At 47.2% G+C, this 21,425-nt stretch overlaps 1 protein-coding gene across 2 annotated transcripts in view; it reads right to left on the bottom strand.

Moving 5' to 3' along the window:
- Positions 1 to 21,425, bottom strand: part of GGT7 (gamma-glutamyltransferase 7) — a 49,004-nt gene that overhangs the window by 13,053 nt on the left and 14,526 nt on the right. For both annotated transcript variants that reach the window (XM_048820290.2, XM_048820291.2), the window contains exons 4-10: positions 18,830 to 18,947; positions 17,510 to 17,577; positions 16,289 to 16,362; positions 13,326 to 13,519; positions 6,293 to 6,380; positions 4,504 to 4,631; positions 76 to 164 (exon numbers count right to left, since the gene is read on the bottom strand). In XM_048820290.2, coding sequence (XP_048676247.2) covers positions 76 to 164; positions 4,504 to 4,631; positions 6,293 to 6,380; positions 13,326 to 13,519; positions 16,289 to 16,362; positions 17,510 to 17,577; positions 18,830 to 18,947 — 759 coding nt within the window. The remainder of the gene's footprint in view (positions 1 to 75; positions 165 to 4,503; positions 4,632 to 6,292; positions 6,381 to 13,325; positions 13,520 to 16,288; positions 16,363 to 17,509; positions 17,578 to 18,829; positions 18,948 to 21,425) is intronic.

Raw genomic sequence — 21,425 nt, 5'->3', positions numbered from 1 at the left:
TGAATTGTACAACAGGATTATTACAATGATTCATATTCATTTATTCACCAAAGCATTCCTCAGACTCAGACGTACCTGACCATGTCTTCTACACTATGGTAGACGGATGCGTCACAGACTGGGTCTCCCAAGCTGTTAGCTAGGTCCAGTGCTATTTTTAATGTCTAAATTGAACACAAAGAAAGAAACAAAGAGAAACATTTAGGTGGCCCTGGAAGTCTCACCTTCCACTGTCCAGATGGAGAGTGGCACTTACTCTTCTGGCATGTCGGATCCAGCTTCCATTTTGCCCCAACTCCCTACAGTAACCACCATCTTGAGCAGCAAGCTTCCACGGGTATTATAAAGTGTTGTTGCCTCAAAGGCAGATCTAGCTGACGAAGACTGCCTTTCCACAGGCCAGGTGTATGAAGCCAAGATTTCTTGCTACCCCTCAATGCGCAGAAGTAAAGCGTACAGACAAGACAACCAAGGGACACGAGCTTTACATTGCAGGCAGCATTACATGAAAGTGGGGTATACCCAACAACATTTGTACAGTTGATGGCCAAGGTGAAATGTACGTACGCACTATCTGGTCATCTGACTCGTGCTAGCACACTCCCGTGTAAGAAACACAACCATTAGATCTGTTACCTTCCCTCTATCTTCCAGCTGGTAATCACCACTTCGTAGCGCACTCATCACAACACCAAATATCATGCCGGATTCCCGTGAGACTCCTGCTGCAGGAGCAGCACGTGCTCTTAATGCACAGTTCCACCAGCATCCCATTGCCACAAAACAGGAATTCTTTTCTTTTTTTGCTACCACTATTTCTAATTATATGTCACCCACGTGGCTTGAATGGAAAATTTTAACCCCAGAACATTTAAAGGGCCAGCATTTTAAAAGGACAATGGAGACATGCATGGGCGGTGCGTGACTCCTGCATTTGGGGAGCCTGGGCATGAGCACCGGAAGCTCCCTAGAAGTGTGTGGGGGGGGGGCCCACTGATGCCTGGACCATGACCCCCCCCCACTCTGCCCTGAGGCCCTCCCCCAGCTTGGCCTCCTCCTCCGAGGCTCTGCCCACGCTCCACCCCCATGCCACCCCAGGCCCCACTCCCACTCAGCCCTCTCCCCCAAAGTCCCCCTGCCCGTGCCTCTCCACCCCCTCCCCCAAGTGCCCCCCACCCACCGCTCGCACCTCTCTGCCCCACCCCCAAGGTCCCCCCGACTACTGTTCTTTGGTGGGCAGGGGGCGGAGAGGTGCAAGTGCTGGGTGGGGGACAGTCCTTTGGGGAAGAGGAGCAATGCAGGCAGTGCCATAGAGGAAGAGGACGACTTGAAGCGGGGCCTCGGGGCAAAGCGCGGGCAGGGTTTTATGGCCCAGGTGCCTCTTATACCCACCGCCCCAGAGACAGGACATCTTCACGAACACAGAAGCTGGCCAGGTAGGCCAAGCTTTCACACATGGGCAAAGAAGATGTGCCACCAAGAGCCAACTTATCCACCCACGTTTTAAAATGCAGTTTAGATTGATAAGCTGGTTTCAATTAACTACAGAAAGGAGGGAGAAGTGTTAGCCCACAGCTAGTGTACATGCACATTTTGTTCCCTTTGTGACGAAGGGGGAATGTTCTTAATGTTTTCTCTGAATACTGTGGGGGTGCCTCAGTTTCCCATATGGAGTTCTTAAGTATCTAAGTGGTGGGATAAGGGTGTGTGACTGTTGCAGGGCCCTAGAGGGCAGGTGTGTGCAGGGGTCTGCAGAGAGAATGGCCGATGCCCTGTCTTCCTGGCAACTGATGGCCTGGGCCCCTCCTCTGCAAAGGTGCCAACTGAAGGTTGGAGACAAAGAGATCAGGTGACCTCCTGGCCCGGGAAAGGGACAAAGGTGAGGAGGGGCTGGAGAGAGCTTCAGTTTGGGCTGGCTGGGGACGTGGAGTGAAGTGCAGACGTGGTTGTCTGGCTCACTGCCCCCCAAAATGGACCCGGCTGAGAGGTCCTGTTCTCTGTACCTACAAGCTCTGTTTTAGACCATGTTCCTGTCATCTAATAAACCTCTGTTTTACTGGCTGGCTGAGAGTCACATCTGACTGAGAAGTTGGGGTGCAGGACCCTCTGGCTTCCCCAGGACCCGGCCTGGGCGGACTCACTGTGGGAAGCGCACGGAGGGGAAGAAGATGCTAAATGCTCCGAGGTCAGACCCAGGAAGGTGGAAGCCGTGTGAGCTTTTTGCCCTGAAGACAGTCTGTCCACAAAGAGGAGACTTCACCAGGGTCCTGACTGGCTTCGTAGGGAGCAGTTCCAGAGCATTGCCCAGGGACTCCGTGACACCCTTCCACAACTGTTGTGATTTGACTCAGGTTGATTGACAGCTTCTTAGGATCATGACAGCTTTATGATCCATTGCCAAAGGCAGAGTTACAAGAACAAACGTGCTTTTCAGTCAAATGGGCAGGGGACTAAGACAATTTATTGGGAGATTTCAGTTTCAAGTTGGTGTTGCTTTCATTCTAGGTTCAAGTCACTGCTTAATCCTTTAGATTTATAGCCAAAATGTCTATTATGTTTTGTCATGTGTGGTGCCTAAACAATTCCTCTTTATGAGTCATAATTTATCTTCTGATGTACAATACAAAAAATTCACAGTTGGAAAACTGCTGCTTTCCACTAGTCAAGACACTATGGGAGGGATTTTCCTTTGTGCGAGCTAGCAGCCAAGGGCAAGGGTTGTAAAAGCCCCTTAGGCGCCCAGAAAAGAATTCCCCCAGCTCCCCCAGAACAGGCAGGACACAGGACAGCTAAGGCCCAGCCGGCAAGCCTTACTTAAAGGAACTTTTCCTTCTGCTGCACCTGGCCTGCACCTTCTGTGCTGCATTTCCAGTGGGTGCAGCACAGAACCTCAGCCAACAGCTTAGCAACTCTGCAATTTGCTTTAAAGCCCCAATACCAACAGGTGTGTTGTAGACATCTGTGCTCACAGATCAGGTAGTTAGGTGTCTGTGTGGCTGCATACGAAACTGCAATTATTTGCAGGGGCAAACTGCAGTCATAAAAAGGGAGACCAACAATATTGGCAACCCCAAGCACTCAAAAAACATGACTCAAGCCCCCAAAATCAGGAGATTGGCTTAAAAACCATGACATTTTAAAAATAATAAACATTGGTTCTTTTTATTTGTGCTCTGGGTTTGGTGGTCTTGGGGTGCACTCGGGTCACATTTTCAGGCTTTTCTCCACAAGTATGAGGGCTAGAATTTATTTTTAAAAAATGACAGCTGAGGTTCTCAAATGATCACATGACTTCAGAACCTGGGCTCGAAGGAAAAATAAACCCACACCAAATATTGCTAGACTCACAATAAAATTGCCAGAGTTGGTACCACTGGAACAAATTAAGGCCCCTTTAAAAATCAGGCCCCCAAAAGTCTTTGCATTGCCACCAATATTAGAACAGCTGTGTTTTAAAGGTAAACTGCAAAGCCTTAAAAAAGGTTTTTGAAAATCACCCACTGTTGTGTTCACTGAGTTACTTCTCTGACTATAGCTGCACTTTGAATATTGTCTATTTACATCAGCTTATTTTACTCCAAATACCTGTTACGTCTCTGGTTACTGCTTCCTCCTCAGTTCAAGGCACTGAGTCTGGATGCAAATCTCACTTACACCCTGCCTTAAAAGCCAAATGCTTCAGACCTTGCTCAAGACTTATACAGGTCTTAAATAGTAAGGAGGGCCCTTTGCAAGGTGGTGAATTCCATCCTGTACGGGTATCTGTCTACACCAGTGGTTCTCCAACTTTTGTACTGGTGACCCCTTTCACATAGCAAGCCTCTGAGTGCGACCCCCCCCTTATAAATTAATAACACTTTTTAATATATTTAACACTATTATAAATGCTAGAGGCAAAGCAGGGTTTGGGATGGAGGATGACAGCTTGTGACCCCCCATGTAATAACCTGGTGACCCCCTCAGGGGTCCCGACCCCCACTTTGAGAACCCCTGGTCTACACAGTGCTCACTAAAACTCCCGAAGTCCTATCCAGCAGGCACTGGGCTCACTGTAAACCTGGGAAGGATTGAACGGCATAGGCTTTCCTCTTGACTTCCAAATCCCAGTCACAAACATGAAGCACACAGGCTATAATACCGCCATCTGCTAAGAGTCCTCTGTTAAAGTCAATAACTAAGTGGCTCGTCACACTGATCTAACAATGAGGAAATAGACAGGACTGTCCTCAGCTGTGGCAATGACTGCATACAGGAAATAAATGGCAATATAGCTGCTCCTTTGCAAGGAGTTTTGTTCAAGCAAAAGGGGCTCAGATAATCAAGAGACTCAGTAGCTGCATGTGTCTGGTACAACGTCAAAGCCCAGATTTAAATCTTAGCAGGCTGTTTTCCCATAAACGCCAGCAGGAGTTACCTATGTAAATTCTCTGCACAATCTTTAGGCAAATAAAGCCCTTTTACATCAACACAGAAAACTTAGCCAAGTGGTTAGCTCAGTCTTACCTCTGCTATCCAATGGAGGGTATTTTCCCTGGTTACCTGGCTTGTGATATTAAAGCCCTCCAGGATATTTAGAGCTGTGATCAGTGCAGGACCCGCATGTGGAGGTGGAGGGCTGAGAACAAGGTGACCTGTCAAGGTGAGAGGAGAGGAATACAGTTACTCACATTAGAAGCTACTTTGTCAAGGTTTTATAGGACTGTTCTATCTTTAACACTTTACTGTGAGCTGTCATCCAAGGAAAGGAAAACAATAATTTCAAATGTAGGAAGGTAATTATAGGAGATTTGAAAAAGATTTCTTAAAAGACAGGTGTCCCAGGGTAGCTGGTCCCTGTGAGTAGACCAGGCCCAGCTCCCCTGTGTCAGAGCAGGTGAGCCCAACTGAGACAGGGGACAGAGCTACACCTGGGCTCTAAAGGCCAGTCAGAGGGTAGGAAGAGGAGAAGCAACTGGGGCAGATTGTGCCCGGGGGAGAGGAATCACAGAGGAGTGGCGCTAACTCTGGTGGTGGGTTCCTGGGGAGGTAGCCTTGGGGCTGGTATTCCAGAAAGGAAACTGAGCTAGCAGAATGAGAGGCAGGGGGCTACAGAGTGATCACTTGGCCACCAGGGAGTACTTGGGTGGCAGCCACCCTATTCCAATAGGATAATGACACATTTTTCTCCTTTTTGATGGATAAAGATGACCTGGAAGGATTTTTTCCTGCTTGTTTCTTATATCAGAAATTCAAATCTTGTCTATGTTATGGGGTGAGGTTGTGAAAGACACTCTGGGTGACTCCTGAACCTGTAGGTTTATGCCCTCACAGACCCAAGGAAGTAAAAGACAACTGAGTGTGAGGGAAGGGATTTGTATTCAGTTTGTTTAAAACTCTTTGAGTCAGGTTGCCAGTTGCTGCAAACCAATGTAACCCCATGGACTCCAATGAAGATACACTGATCTATACTAGCTGAGAATCTGGCCCTTTACCTTTTGTTTGTTTTTGTTAAGAAACCTGTGTCTCAAATGCCCGAATGAGCAGAAAAAGAAGAAAGGGTCATTTGTTAAAGATTCAATACCCTTCCTCTGCAATTAAAGGATGAGGAAGTTAAGGGATGTGTGGCCCCTCCAAGAAAGACCGCCAGCAAAACAGAAAGACCAGATTTCACAGTTCTGTTATTTTTACAATAAATGAAAAACAGGAAAAAATATTATTCTTCAGGCCTTCTCTATCCACCATAAAGAGGCTCAAAAGGGCATAACCCTGTGTTTTTCCCCTTTGTAGACCACTTTTAAGGGCCATTTGCAAGCTATACAAAATTCATGGGCTATGACATGGCCTGGCTTAAATCAGGATACGATATGGCATCAACACGTGGTCAAGTTGCGGCTCTGTGTGATGACGTTACATCAAAATGTCATCACTTGCTTTCACAAGTCCCAAAGCTATTTGAGGGCTTGCTAATATTTCACAAGCAAAGATCAGAGTATACGGGCTTGTTCTGTCCAGGAAAACATGAACCTGTGTCAAATGCTGGAAGCATCCTTAACTTACCGAGATGCATCACAGTCACTAGTTTGCAGCAGGAAGGTGACTGGGACAGTCTTAATGCCCTAGGTGGATCTGTACCCTGCGGACACAAGCCTGTACTTTGACGGGGGTTACAGCTCAGTGGGCTTTGCTGCCTCACACTCATTTCTCCCCTAGTTTGGGGGGCAGTTCAGATTTATAGTTGCTAATTGATGCTACCACTTGCCATAGGATGTAGCAGCCTGTGCATCGGAGAGGCAGGGCTGTCAGGACACTTTACCTTGATACACCGTGTGGACTGGATTCTCCACTAGGGCGTTGTAGTTACTGAAGTCTTCTTCTAACAGAACTCCCCCATAGTTGTGGACCTGAACAAAAGGGCAAGGCAAAGCAAACCAAAGCAGCCGAGTCAATGAGTTATTGCAGTCAGCCTGCCACCCCAGCAAACAACATTGTCTTCCAACTTTGGTTAAACACCAGTTCACCTCTTATTATGATTTTTGGCTGTGGTGTTCAGAGCCTAAGGGAGTTAGGAGCCCATTGAATTTCAATGGGATCTGAGTGCCTAACTGCCTTAGGTTTCCTTTGAAAATCCCATCCTTTATGACTAAAAACCTCTGTGGTCCCTCCCCCTATGCCCCAGTGTCAACACATTGAGAAGTTCTGTAGCCCAGCCCCTATAGCATGCCCATGTGATGGACACTATGAAACAGCTCTGCATCTCTCTCTCTATGGCATGACGGGATGACAGGCACTGCTACAGCTCTGCAGACTTCCATGGGGTGACCCAAGGGATGAATCTGCCCCATTGCCTTTAGTATTCCTTCTCACGTTTTCTGGAGCATGCACTTTTCTTACTCATTCTTCAAAAGAGACCTTTCCCCCAGGTTCCTTGCAGCATAAGAGAGTTCTCTCTCCTTTCATCCTTGGTTCTTTTCCTGTTTATTTCCCAGTCTCCTCTTCTCTATAGCAATGCCAGTGAAAGAGGAACATCTGGCTCCTTTTGTTTTTAACTCCTCCTACCGATTGCTTGTTGCATATATCACTTGGCCAAAGCTATTCCATGGAGTAATGAGGCCTGCATCTCAGCCCTGGAGCCGGTTAGATACCTCTGCAGTAACATTATTATAATGAGGATACTTGGCTCTTCTCTAGTGCTTTTCATCTGCGGATCTCAAAGTGCTTGACAAATATTAATGAATTATGCCTCAGAACTACTGCAGAGACAGGCATGACCTGAAATGTTCAGCTCTGGTTCTGCTTGGAAGTGTCTGGATGTGGGGTTTTGGTTCTGGGAAGAAAATACAATTTTTTTAAACAGTGAAGGTGATCGGAACAGATTGTCAAGGTGAGGAAGGCTGGTCCAGTGGTTAGGGCACTAGGACTTGGGAAACCCGGATTCAATTCCCTGCTCTGCCACAGACTTCCTGTGTGACCTGGGCCAAGTCACTTAGCTTCTCTGAGCTTCAATCCCACATCTGTAAAATGGAGATAATAGCACTGCCCTACCTCCTTGGCGTGGTGTGAAGCTAAATAGATTAAATATTGCGAGGTGCACGGATTATACTGCCATGGAGGCCATGTCAATGTGATACTCTGCGCCCCATAGTCACCATGGTGGTATAATTATTATGTTTGTACAAAATATGCCTTGTGAGATATCATTTTAAAAGTTTCAATCTGTTGAACATTAACATCCTGTTAAATTGTAAGTGCTCTCATTGCATAGGAAGTTATGAAGTTTGGCTCTGTATGTGCCACTGAAACATGTTGTGAGGTTGGGAACACCCATGAGCAGCCTTTCAGTTACAACAATAAAAAGGCCAAACAATGTGAATGGCCCATTGAGGAGAATACAAACACTTACAAGGATTACCCCCGGAACTGTGTACAATGGAAACCTCTCAGAGATAGCACGGAGCCAAATGGAGACTGTTTGACTCATATCTCAGCAAAAGATCTTTCCAGCAAGCTGGAGAAAGATATAAAAGGGTGAAGTGACATCATCACTTGGCCTTACTCGCCCTGCAACCCAACACCTGAAAACACCTGAGGAACAAAGACTGAACTGGGGGAATAAGAGTCCCAGGCGGGACAGAAGAATTCCTGTCTGTGTATGCAAAAGCTATAATCTGCTTATATAGCTAACAGGGTGAGACACTGCTTGATTCAAATCCTATCTACTTTATAAAGCTTGGATTACGTTTTTGTTTATTTCTTAGGTAATCTGCTTTGATCTGTACATTCACTACTTATAATAACTTAAAATCTATCTTTCTGTAGTTAATAAATCTGTTTTATATTTTATCTACAACAGTGTGATTTGCTTGAAGTGCTTAAGGGAATCTGCTCAGGAACAAAAACTGGTGCTTTGTCCTCTCCACTTTGAGGGAGGGGCAGACTGGGTAATAAACTTATACTGGTCAGGCTTTTGACCAGGGCAAGACAGTACAGCTCTGGGGTCCCAGGCTGTGGAGCTGGGGGAGAAGCCTTCATAGAAGTGCAGCTGGGTGTGCCCCTGCCCGTGTAAAGGTTTGTGTAAATGCAGGACTGGAAGCAGTCTGCAGCTTGTCACAGCATCACAGTGAGTAAGGGAGCCCAGGCTGGTATGCCAGAGGGTTCCACGGTACCCCAGTTCCAGGTTGTACCTCAGGGAAACCCATCACAGTCAGTACAAAAGACAGAAAGGCAAGAGATGTGATGGATGCTCCATCACTTGGCATCTTTGACTCAAGACCAGATGCCTTTCTTGAAGATATGCTCTAGTTCAAGTACAAATTTTTGGGCTCAAGAGGGCTTACCGACAGGGAAGGGAGGGACAGCTCCCTTCACTACAGGAGTGATTGTATGAAATTCCATGACCTGTGTTTTACAGAAGGTCAGAGCAGATGAATCTGGCCTTAAAGTCTGAGTGCGTGTACTCACAAAAACCCTCGGTCTTTTCCAATGACACACACACAGGCCCGGCTCCCTTCACTTACATCAGTATAAATGAGAGTAACTCCACTGAAGTCAATGGAGTGACACCAGCGTAGGATGCGGTCCGAGACTCAGGCCCATGGCTGCTCTAGCTAGTGCTTTGGTTCTCCACCCCAAAAATCAGACTAAGCAGACTGTGCAGTTCTGGGATCTGGTTTTTCATAATGAAGCACTCAATGTAGCGAGAGGATGCCGTCTCAGGTGGAGCCATTAACAGATGAAGCACAGGAGCAGGAGAGTTAATGCTTTCCCATGCGGGGCATGTTCACCTAGAGCACAAATAGCCAGAAGGGCACGTGCAAGTCAGGGTTTGCACTCACATGCAGCGCTGCATGTATAAGCATCATCTCATCTGCCCAAGAGGTGCAAATTCCCACCTGCGCTTGCCCCCTTTGAAAATGCGGTCCATAGTTTTAATCTCCACTCCCTGCACAAAGCAAGAGATACATCCCAAAAGATAAAGGCCCTAATTCAACTGTGTTACACTCCAGTAGCGCCACTGAAATCACTTGGCCACTGATTCGCACCAGCTGAGGTTCTAGCCCCGTGGAATTACACCAGCATAAAACTGAGTACAGCAGCTGCTCATCAGGCAAAAGGAGTGTGAATGATATGCAAAGGGGAGCAGGCATCTGATAAACAAACAGAGGTCATATCCAGTTCCCAGAACAACACTCTTCCCACCTGTGCCTTTCTGCATTAGGAGGGGAAAAAGGGATCCAGTGTCTTGCAGATTTACCCGACTGCACATCTTAAATGTTGTTTGTTCAATCAGAACAACAAACCACATTAAGCTTATCTGTGCACTCAGCACTTTGCTCTTCTGTGCAGAGTAGGCTTTAACTAGGAGCTTAACTCTATTGCCTGGCATATTTTTCTGTGCTCCCAATCCTTTGCTTTACTCCTGTTTACAGAGCTCCCTTTCTTTGCCTGGCAGCCACTTCTTTGCACTTCCGCAGCAGCACAGTGTTGTGGGGAGGGGGGGTAACAAAACAGGGATTAGCACAGCATAGAGATGTGAGCTGTTCCCCCTTCTTGGAGATATAGAGAAAGGCCCAAGAACTTGTTGCAAGTTCTATGTGATTACTCTACAAACAGCAGCTTTTCACACTCAGGCCATGGCATTTTGGGAGCACTTGCAAAATGAATGTAACCCTGGGAAGGAATAACTTTCAGGGTCATATGGATGGGATCACCACTCTCCAGTGAAATCTGGAAGTGCAGCTTTTGTGCGTGTGCTTTATTCTTTAGCGCTTATTTTAACACAGATGACAAAAGATAACAAAAAATAGCAAAGATAAGAAAGCTATCTAACCTGGAGTAGAGAGTCAATATCAGATTTTAAAACAAGATAGGTAAGATCAAGCATCTTCATTACTAAAGGCAAAGAGTAAAATATAACAAACAATCTTTGATGGGTTAAATAGATTTGCTATACTGCGAAACAATGGTCATTTTGCAATTCAGCCCCAGTCTGGAGTTCTATGTAAAGAAAGATCATATGTTAATCTCCAGAATTATTCCTTTTCGGGAAGAGGAAGAGGAAGAAAAAGACCTAAGAAAAGCCCAATAACTAAGTAAAAGAAGATAGGAGAGGAATGATAGGACAGAGAGGAGAGAGGGGAAAGGGAGAGAAGGAGGGGATACATTGGAACTATGATCTCAGGGAGCACTACAAAACACAAGGACAGGTTTCAGAGTAACAGCCGTGTTAGTCTCTATCCACAAAAAAAACAAGAGTACTTGTGGCATGGCAACTTCCACCTTCTCTGTATGTGTATATATATATATCTATCTTCTTACTATATGTTCCATTCTATGCATCTGATGAAGTGGGCTGTAGCCCACGAAAGCCCATGCTCTAATAAATTTGTTAGTCTCTACGGTGCCACAAGTACTCCTGTTCTTTTTACAAAACACAAGGTTACCTGATGGGTACGGCTACGATTTAGTCATAGATATTTTTAGTAAAAGTCATGGACAGGTCATGGGCAATAAACAAAAATTCACAGCCCTGACTTATCCATGACTTTTACTATACCCCTGACTAAATCTTGGCCAGGGTGGGGGGGGGCGGGTGCTGCTGCCTGGGGGCACCCGGAGGACAGTACTGAGAGAGGTGCCCTGGGGGGCTGCTGCTGTGGGAAGGGCTGGGGGGCCGCTGCTGGGGTGGGTGCTAGGGTGGTCCCCAGGGCCAGCCGCACTGGTCACTACTAGGGTGGGTCACTGGGGCCAGCTGCCCAGGGCTGTCCAAGCAGCAGCCAGTGTACATGGCCCCGGAACCAGCTGCTTGGGCGGCCCTGGGGTCAGCCACACTGGCTGCTGCAGAAGTCACGTCGGTCACAGAAAGTCACGGAACCGTGACTTCCGCAACCTCCGTGACAGACACGGAGCCCTGCTGACGGGCAATTTAATTGATTATTCTGATACTTCCAGAAATGGGGACCCTACATCCATACACTTATCTTGCTTGTGTCTACGGCAAACCGTTATTGGTTCCATTGCCGCCAGGCTCCCCAAGTCAGAGTACCGTTCTGCGATAGGTGGGTGCACTTAGGACTTCCACCAGGTGGAGTTAAACATTTGGCTCTGATCAGAGCTCTATGCAGCCCACATTTTTTTCCAAGGATTTGAGGTTCCAAGATGGATTGGTTAGGCCTAGGATGGTATGGCCAGCCTGCATTTCCACTGGGGTGGAGAGAAAGGCATTTCCCTATTTACCTCAGTCCAGAAAAGACGGATCACAGGGCAATCCCATAATATGTGGTGTAAGTTAGCACTGAAGTGCACCAATTTTAAACATGAAGTCACTTAGAAACTGGAACTTTTCATCTTTGTTCCTTTTCTTCAGACCTCCCTTCCCACTGTGGCACTGCCAAACCAGAGGGGGCAACAGAGAACTTTCTGAACATGGTAGCCTCCTTACAGCACGTAGAACACAGCTCAGAGCAGTCCAAGATGGTGGCTGAATAACTGAATGAGTCATTGAGGACAGGCTCTGAGACCACAGGCTATCCTGACCACTTGTTTGTGTATCAGCCTGGCAAATAATAATACATGCTGCTTCCCTAGTGCTGTTTGTTGAGAATCCCAAAGCATTAGTTAAACATCACAACAGCCCTGATTACCATCCCCCTTTTACAGATGGAGAAACTGAGGCACAGAGCGATTAAGCCCCATATTTTCAAAAGAGCCCCCTAATTTTGGTTGTGCAACGTTAGACCCTCTGGTCTGATTTCCAGAGGTGCTAAGCATTTATACATCCCATTGATCTCAGCTGGGGATGCAGGTGTCCGTGGTAGGTCAGGCCGTATATATATATAAAGTTAGGGGCACCTAAAATTAGAGGCCACTTTTGAAAGTTGGTGCCTAAGTGACTTGCGCAGGGTCACACAGTGAGGCAATGGCAAGGCCAGGAGAAAACCCAGAATTCCTGACTCATAGTTCAGTGTTCTAAAGGTAAGGCTCCCTTCTTTATAAATCAAGCCTGTATTTTTAGGACTCCTGGAATCTCCTGTCTTTAGAAGTTACTAACATATCAAAACTAACGCAGAGCAGCTGAGTAATGAATTGAGAGTGTGGGCAAAGGCCTGGGTAGCACGGGCACTTCTCTGAGCAGTAACTTACAGAAAACCACATCAGTGGTCCCCAGGGAAAATTTGGCTACATTAACTGTGGTTGTGACTCTGATTCAGATGCTTTGAAAAGGTTCAGGGAATGGCGTCTTCATGGGTGAGGACTTTCACCTCAAGGTCCCCAGTTCACATAAAGCTGTTACTGACTGAAAATCATTACCATCCGATAGCTTTTTGGTGTGCAAAGAGTTAGTAGCCCCATTTAGTGGCCAAATGGAGGACTGTTCTCTAAGGCTTTCCAGCACTTTTCCTAGGACCTAAATTTCCTCCAAAACTTTAACCATTCAATCCTTACAGACTAGTCCTATCAAATGTAATAGGGATTAATGGGGTTCTACAGACATGATTGTAAAAACGTATAAAATTTAAGAGAATTAGATCCTTTCTTGTGTTTCTCTGGGACATTTCAATAAAGGAAAGAGTAGATTTCATTTTCATAGGTGATGGTGCCGCTTCATTGGTCACTTATCCTGGTTTAAGTAGGATTTGCTCCACTGAAATCAAGGGAGTTACACACAGGAGGGAGAAAAACTGAGCGCCAAATTTTTATTTTTAATCACTCAAGTCAAAACTCGCTACTGCTCACCCTCCGCATGCATCCACATTTAAAACAAGGAACAGCTAGTGGCACCATTATCTGTGCTAGGTTGCACTAACTATGCAATAATCCATGTGCAGGTAAGTACAGACATAGCTCACCTCAGAAATGATCTCCTGGGTCAGGTTTCCACCATAGAAGGCCGAGACCCCTTCTGAGCCAACCAGATCCAAAATGGTGGCTAGATCAAGTCGCCTCACAAACATTCCAGGCAACAAAGGCTGGCCGTCTGGAAGGAAAGTCTCTCTGAATTTGTCAGAGTAGTTCAGCTCCTTCAGTTCAGTGATAGCTCTGGCTGTAGCAAGAAAGGTAACAGCAGTATTACAGGATGAAACCACCTAGGACATTCAGATCATCCCCAGAGACCAGCTGAAGAAGATGGCCGCCAATGATGCATCTGCAGCCTGTATAGTTCTGCTCGCTGGTTTGTTAAGAGGGGGGTGTGTGTGCGCGCGTGCATGCATGAACGTGAGAGGGATTCCCATCCATTGCCCTCTTTGAAAAGTGACAGATAGTCATGGATCATGAGGGCAATAGGACCATCATGTGACCAGTCAACAGTAGGAGATGGGTTGTCTTGTGGCTATAGTGTGAGATCTGGATTAGGGGTCAGGATTGCATTGCTGGATCTGCCATAGATTTGCTGCGTGTCTTTGGGAAAGACACGCTGGTCTGCATTTTTTGTGCACGCTTCAGTGCACACACTGCAATTCCCCACATTGCGCGCGGAGAGTGTTTGAGGCATGAACATAAAGGCAAGCGTAAGTGTGCAAGTCCCCCGCCTGGAGTTGGACTAGTCGAGCCACACGCACTGTGCCTGGCACTACAAGGTCTAATTTGCTTCTTGCTCTCCTAGCCTGGCCTGTTGCACCTTGACCTCCATCCACTAAGACAGAGGTGGCCAAACTACTGCCCGCGGGCCACATCCGGCCCACAGGACCATCCTGCCAGGCCCTTGAGCGCCCCGCTGGGGAGGCTAGCCCCCGGCCCCTCCCCTGCTGTCCCCCCTCCCCCACAGCTAAGCCGCCATGCAGGCAGCGCTCTGGGCGGCGGGGCTGCGCGCTCCTGCAGGGCAGCGCAGCAGCGTGTCTGGCTCCGGCCGGGCGGCACGGCTGCCAGACATGCCGCTCTGAGTGGCATGGTAAGGGGGCCGGGGGCGGTGGATCCTGGGGGGCAGTTGGATGGAGTGGAGGTTCTGGGGGGGGCAGTCAGGGGATGAGGAATGGGGGGGGTTGGAAAGGCGTAGGAGTCCCGGGGGGCCTGTTAGGGGGTGGACGTGTGGATAGGGGGCAGGGCAGTCAGGGGACAAGGAGCAGCGGGGGTTGGATAGGGGCAGGGGGTCCTGGGAGGGGGAGGTCAGGGGACAAGGAGCAGGGGGGCTGGATGAGTGTGGGGTTCTGAGGGGGGCAGTCAGGGGGCGGGAAGTGGGAGGGGGCAGATACGGGAGTGGAGGCCAGGCTGTTTGGGGAGGCACAGCCTTCCATACCCGGCCCTCCACACACAGTTTTGCAACCGCAATGTGGCCCTCGGTCCAAAAAGTTTGCCCACCCCTGTACTAAGAACTCTACTGCTAGAGGCACCATAGGAATGCCCAGTATAAGCGCAGTCCCTGCCTGCTACCAATGCTCATAAGAACGGCCATACCGGATCAGACCAATGGTCCTTCTAGCCCAGTGTCCTGTCTTCTGCCAGTGGCCAATACCAGATGCTTCAGAAGGGAATGAACAGGACAGGTAATCATTGAGTGATCCATCCCGTCATCCATGCCCAGCTTCTGGTAAATAGAGGCTAGCGACATGTCAAAGCATGGTGTTGCATCTCCGCCCATCCTGGCCAATAGCCATTGGTGGAACTATCCTCCATGAACTTGTCCAGTTCTTTTTGGAGCCCAGTTATAGTCTTGGCCTTCACAACATCCCGTCAATGAGTTCCACAGGTTGACTGTGTGTTTGTTGTGTGAAGAAGTATTTCCTTCAGTTTGTTTTAAATCTGCTGCCTATTAATTTCATTGGGTGACCCCTACTTCTTGGGTTATGTGAAGGAGTAAATAACACTTCCTGATTCATTTTCTTCACACCACTCAAGACTGTATAGACCTCTAGCATATCCCCGCTTCGTCGTCTCTCTTCCAAGCTGAAAAGTCCCAGTCTTTTTAATCTCTCCTCAGATCGAAGTTGTTCCATAACCCTAATCATGCTCTATTCCAGCAGGTCAGCTTTCTTTGGGTATGTCTACACTGCAGCTACAAACCTGTGGCTGGCGTGTGTTCACTGACTCAGACTCATGGAGCTCCGGCTGCAGGGCTGTTTAATTGCAGTGGAGACATTCGGACTCTAGGACCCTGCGAGGTGGGAGGGTCCCAGAGCTCAGGCTACAGCCTGAGCCCAAAGATCTACACTGCAATTAAACGGCCCCACAGCCTGAGCCCCACAAGTCCAAGTCAGCTGGCACGGGCCAGCCGTGGATGTCTAATTGCAGTGTAGACAGACCCTTTTTGACACAGTCTGGCCACCTGCAGCCTCCCCAGGAGAGGGGCCCTGTTCTAGTGAATGTGCCAGTGTAAAGTGAATCAGGACTCCAGCTTCAGTTCAGGAGAAGTCTAATGCTAGCCTAGGAGCGTCCACACTGAAAAGTTATGGGAAAGATGTGTTTGAACAGGGTGAGAGGTGCCTCAGTAACAAGACAGATTGGATCAGACAGATACATGGATTTGCATTATACCCGCCTGCACTAACAATGGGAGAACTCCCAGAGACTCCAATAGTGCAGGATCTGACTCCATGTTTCCAACACGCTATTTCTAACTAGAGATCAGCCCAAACCAAAGAGTCCACCTCGGAAAGATCCACTCTGGATCTTTCATTCTCTGCTGTTCAGGTCTAGCTCGATTTCTAACCCTGACACAGTGCATTTCCCTGTCTGAAGAGCATTAAATTTCTGGAAGTTAACCCCCGTTCACATTCCAAACACATAAATGCAGTCCCCTTCTTCCTTAACATATGCAGGAGGAAAAACTTCCTGGCATACATCACATAGGACTCTTTTGCTGCGTTAAGGCGCTCACCCAAGTCATGCGTGACATTGAATCCATCCTGAGCAATATTTGCAGTAAGGCCCAACAGTTCTGACCATGGGAGTCTGGCGAAGAGAAAACACAAAGAGAAATCTGCATTTGAAACGGAGCATAGTAAAAGCAGAGCTGTCTTCAGGGGACTAGCACTGGGGCTAGGACAGGGGTACAGTCAGAATATGTTTTGTTGGAAGTCTCTTTGTTGCAGCCAGAGAACAGAACTGAGACACTGCACCCCTCTGTAGCCTTGGGAAGTCACTTAACACCTCCCCTCCATGCTCCGTCTATAAAATGGAGGTAATACTATTGATCTACTATACAGGGGTGGATGTGAGGATTAATTGAGTAGAGCTGATCAGAAAACACAATGCTTTCCATGAACATTTTTGAACAAAGCGGGGAAACAATTTCATTTGAAAATTTTTGCAGAATTTTTTGAGAAAATGAAAATCAGAAAAAAAACAGTTTTTGAAAAGTTACATTTTTTTCATTTTATACTCAGTTCCTCGGTTCTTTTTCCCCTGCAAATGGCAAAGAGAAATGGATGGATCCCAAACTTTTCAATTTTCATTTCTTTGTCAAAAACCCAGAAAACGTCAACCAAAATGAAATGTTTTGTTTTGGCCAAACATTCTTTTGTGGGGGGGAAACAAAATCAATCTGTTCTATTAGTTAATTAGACTTTTATCTGAGTTTGTGGTCTGGTTTTCACAGGGCTCAAGTGCCCTTAGCTGCCACTGAATTCAATGAGAGTTGAAGTGCTCGGGTCATCTGAAAACTGGGCCACAGACATGCGACTGCAGAAGACACATCTGTGATAACTGCACATGCAAATCAGTCCTGTGATTGCATGTGTGAAATTCTGAAAACCCCAGCCAGTGTTTGTAAAGTGCACTAGGGACAAAAAGTGCTATAAAAGTGCTGCACTTCAAAGGGAGAGACCTGGAAAACAACATGTTCCAAAGAAAAGTGAATCAATAGCCTATCCAAGAACATCAAGAGAGTCCTGTGCCATGGTGAGCTGGGGCAGAGCTTACAGGGCCCTGCCAACAGCAAGATCTTTGGCCATGGAACCCACACTAGAGCTGAATCCGCCACTGACTGGAGATTACAGCATGAGCAGCTGACGAGCTGGAATAAGTGGGTGTTTTATCCTGCAACACCTTTCAGTAGAGTGCACTCTGTGCAGAGCTAAACCGTATGAAATATTCTTACCTCCCATGTAACTGATGAGCCTTGTGCATCCCTTGTATCATGCCTGGCACCCCCACCAGGAGACCCGGCTGGACAAAAGAAAGCACAGAAAGGAAGAGTCAAATCGCCCTAAAGACACCATCTCCAATTACCATAACGGAGAGGCCATCACTCATCACACAGAGGGGTCCCAGCATATTTTCCATACAAAGTGAAAGACGCTAAAGATGCCAGAAATTTAGATACAAGGCTTGGTGACAACACAGTTAAGGAGTAAAAGCCTTTGGGAACAAAGTGGGGCAACTTCATTCCTGATGTAACCCCAATGAAGCCAATGGGATGAACTCAGTCCCATGACATGTAGCCTTTGCTATTTATCTGTCTATCATTTTGAATATTTCTAAAAGTATGTCAACATGGGAGCAAAAAAAAAAATCCCAGAGCAGTGAGTCACAGAGCCTGGTTCTACAGCCTCTGGCTCACGATGCTTGTGCTATGGTGCTAAAAATAGCCATGTAGACATTCACGCTCAGGCTGGAGCTCAGGCTCTGAAACCCAAACCCCTCCTTGGGCTTCAGAGCCCAGGCCCATATGTCTACATGACTATTTTCAACTCCATAGTGTGAGTCCAAATCTTTAGACTCTGAGACTCTCTACCACCCGGGTTTTTTGCCATGTAGACATACCCTCAGGCTCATATCTCCTTTGCATCTCACTTTCTGAAGTAGACTGTTCTTACTTAATTTCCCTTATCCCCAAGAATGGCTCAGTTTACTCATTTCCAGTCAGACTTGCTGGCTCAAGGGATTTCTACGTTACACATGAAATATTTCCCCTCTAGGCCACCAGGGCTAATCTGGACTGGCTCAATAATGGAAAGACGGTCGTCATCACATAAGTGTTCTGTGGCCTGTGCAGATCAAGTGAGTGAGTCTCCATTCAGTTCCTAGTGGACAAAAACATAGAGCTCTTTGTGGGCAGTTACAAAAACCAACATCAGAACTGACAAACCCTCCCCTGCTGTTGGCAGGCTCAGGAGAGCGGGCCATGGAGACCCAACTCCCCTCTCAGCCCTGGAACGAACGGCTCCAGAGTCGGACTGAGGAGCAGTGTGGGGGTGAGGATGCTTGACCTGTGTCTGTACCTGTTCTATGAAGAGGGGATTTGATACGCCAGCACCTTTCAACAGGGCTAAATTCCCCTCTGAGTAACAGGCATCCCACCGCTCGCTGCACATACATTATTGCTGGGAATCGGGGTTAGTGGGGAATAGAAGGAGAAGACATGGGAACATTAGCAAGGAAGCCCCACGAAAGAAAATATAACGGTTCTCTGGCCCACCTTCAGCTCCCAGGCCTTCTGAAGGCCTTCCTCCTGGATCCCAAAGGGGGCTGTCTCTCGGAAGTCAATCACCTGACTCTCGTTCTTCCGGATGTCGTGGACCAGCATCACTCCCCCGCTGCAAAGAGAGAGCACCTTGGGCATACAGAGCACCTTGCTGTCCACTGGACTCCCCGAGCACTTACTAATGCAGCCCTGAGCCTGTACCTGACCCGTACCACCAAATGCCCTCTGTGGGTACATGAGGAGAGCACAGAGATCTGGGGTTTGGTGCCACTGAGCTTGTACAAATGGCATCCTCTTACTCAGCTGTTCAACTGTTCTGCTCCCTGCACACTGGGTCCTATCTGCTGACTTCATGGGTGCACACAAGCATTTACTCCTGGCATGCAGGCACAGCCCTCACAGCCAGGGGAGAGTGACTTGGAGGCTGTTCGGTTCTGTGCAACTTCAGCTAACCTGTTAGCTGATGCCAGTGACAGAATCTTTATCACCGGTGATGATATAAGAGGCGGAAAGAGCTCAATCTGCATTTCAGATCCCGATCTCTGATCTCGGATTTGTAAACTGAGTACATTTGATCTACAGGTGAGCACAAGCCAAAATCCTGGAGAGGGGGTGTATTTGAAATCTAAAGCAAGGCCCACATTTTGCAAACGGCCCTATTTTTATAGTGGGCCAGAGCAAAACACTGGCTCCAAACACATCAGCTCAGACATGGGGTTGTACGAAATCCAGATCTAAAAGGTACTTCATGAACCTATTTCTAACTTGTTCTGGAATCCTTATTAACTCTGATGATGACTGGTCGTTTGTTAAGCATCACCGTTATCAGCTCTGTACGACACACGCAAACCACAATTATTTGTCACTCTTAATTATTTACAGAACAGGGAAAATCCCAATGTCCTTGGCAGATGCCCACAGGGAAAAGCAGGGTTTGGTGTGAAGGCCTGAACTGGGATTCACGAGACCTCAGTTGACTTCCCAGCTCTGTCACAGACTTCCTGTGCGATCTTGGCTGAGACCCCAGATCTGTGTCTCAGTGCCCTCTCTGTAAAACAGAGAGGGCAGCACTTCCTTCCTCCCGTTCTCTGCCTGTCTTCTCTGTTTCAATGGTAAGCTCTTTGGGGCAGGGAATGTCTCTCCTATGTGTGTGCATAGATCCTAGCACACTGGGGCCCGCTCCTTGGCTTCTATGGCTATACAAACAACAATGCAACTCCACTTTGCGATGGAGTTATTACAGGAACTTGTTCAGCTATGGGTTTTACCAGGTTCCTTTAATACAATCTTCCCTTTACACCAATATAGCAACTCTGTGTGTCCTAACTGTTTATATGACCCAATAGAAATCAGTTTCATCCGAGAAATGACTTATTTATAATCTCTACCATACTCGAGCTCCAGAATAAACATTTAGATCAAGAATGGGCTTGTGTCATCCTAGGAAATTATGCTTGTACAATGTGGCCTGTTCTGCTGCAGCTGAGATCACAGGAATCATTTTACATTTAGTGACCCAAGTACTCAGAGGGCCACATGTCATAATGGGCACAATCTACCATGCATTAGAAACCATTACAATACATCTAAAAGTTTAACAAATAAAACTTGGTGTGTGGGGTGGGGGGGAAATCAGGAAGAAAGGTGTGAGATATTAGAGAGGAAGGTGATGAACACAGGACCAGCAGCACTGAAACTAAAAACACCTTCGGAATCCAAAATGTTGAAGGTTTTTTTTGAAAGTGAGATTATTCATTACTGCTCATAGATTCAAAGACCAGCCTAGTCTGACTTCCTCCACAACACAGACCATAGATTTCACCAAGTGATTCCTGCATTGATCCCTAAAGCTTGTGGTTGGACTAGTGCATATTTTAGAAAGGCAACTAATTTTGATTGAAAGACTGCAAGTGATGGGGAATCCACATCCCATGGTACATTGTTCCATTTGCTAATTATTTGTGCATATCGGTTTAAAATTTAGTTGTTCACTTGATGCTTTAATCCCCAATTAGAACACTGGAACTCTGTGCCTTGGAAGTCTTGGGTAAATTGCACATTTCCTAAATCCATTCCCAAGTAGTCCATCCATTTGTGGTTTGTTTTGTTTTGTTTTTTAATCCTAAACAGAGATTTAGTAACAGGCTTTGGGATCAAACCGGGGTTTCCACTTACAACAAAAGATTCTCAAATCCGAGTTGATGAGACATTATCAGGTGACAGCATTTATGTAACATTCCCTGGGACTTCCTGGTGTCCTGGCAAGTGGAAGGTTCAAGTCTCACTTGCATAACATCTTTCGAAACTGACATCAAAGGGAGGCAGCAGCTCCAGACAGTAGGCTAGACTCAGGGGTACGGGGGTCACATGGAGTCCAAGATGGTGCAGTTGGCACTTTCCTCCAGCCCCCTCACTCTGCACATTCCTCCAGTTTAGATCTCCTTACATTCACTTTGCCCCACCATGAGTTGAGGAAACCCCCATACAGTACATGCTGCTGCTGCTGCTGTTGTAACAGGGCCATGATTTACAGGTGTAACAAATCTTATTCAGTTCTCCAAAAACACCAGGACAGATCCACTCAGCATAC

This window comes from Caretta caretta, chromosome 13 (genome assembly GCF_965140235.1).
Source record: "Caretta caretta isolate rCarCar2 chromosome 13, rCarCar1.hap1, whole genome shotgun sequence".
NCBI lineage: Eukaryota > Metazoa > Chordata > Testudines > Cheloniidae > Caretta > Caretta caretta.
Note: the sequence above shows the minus strand (reverse complement) of the source record. Positions and strands in the feature narration are given on the sequence as shown.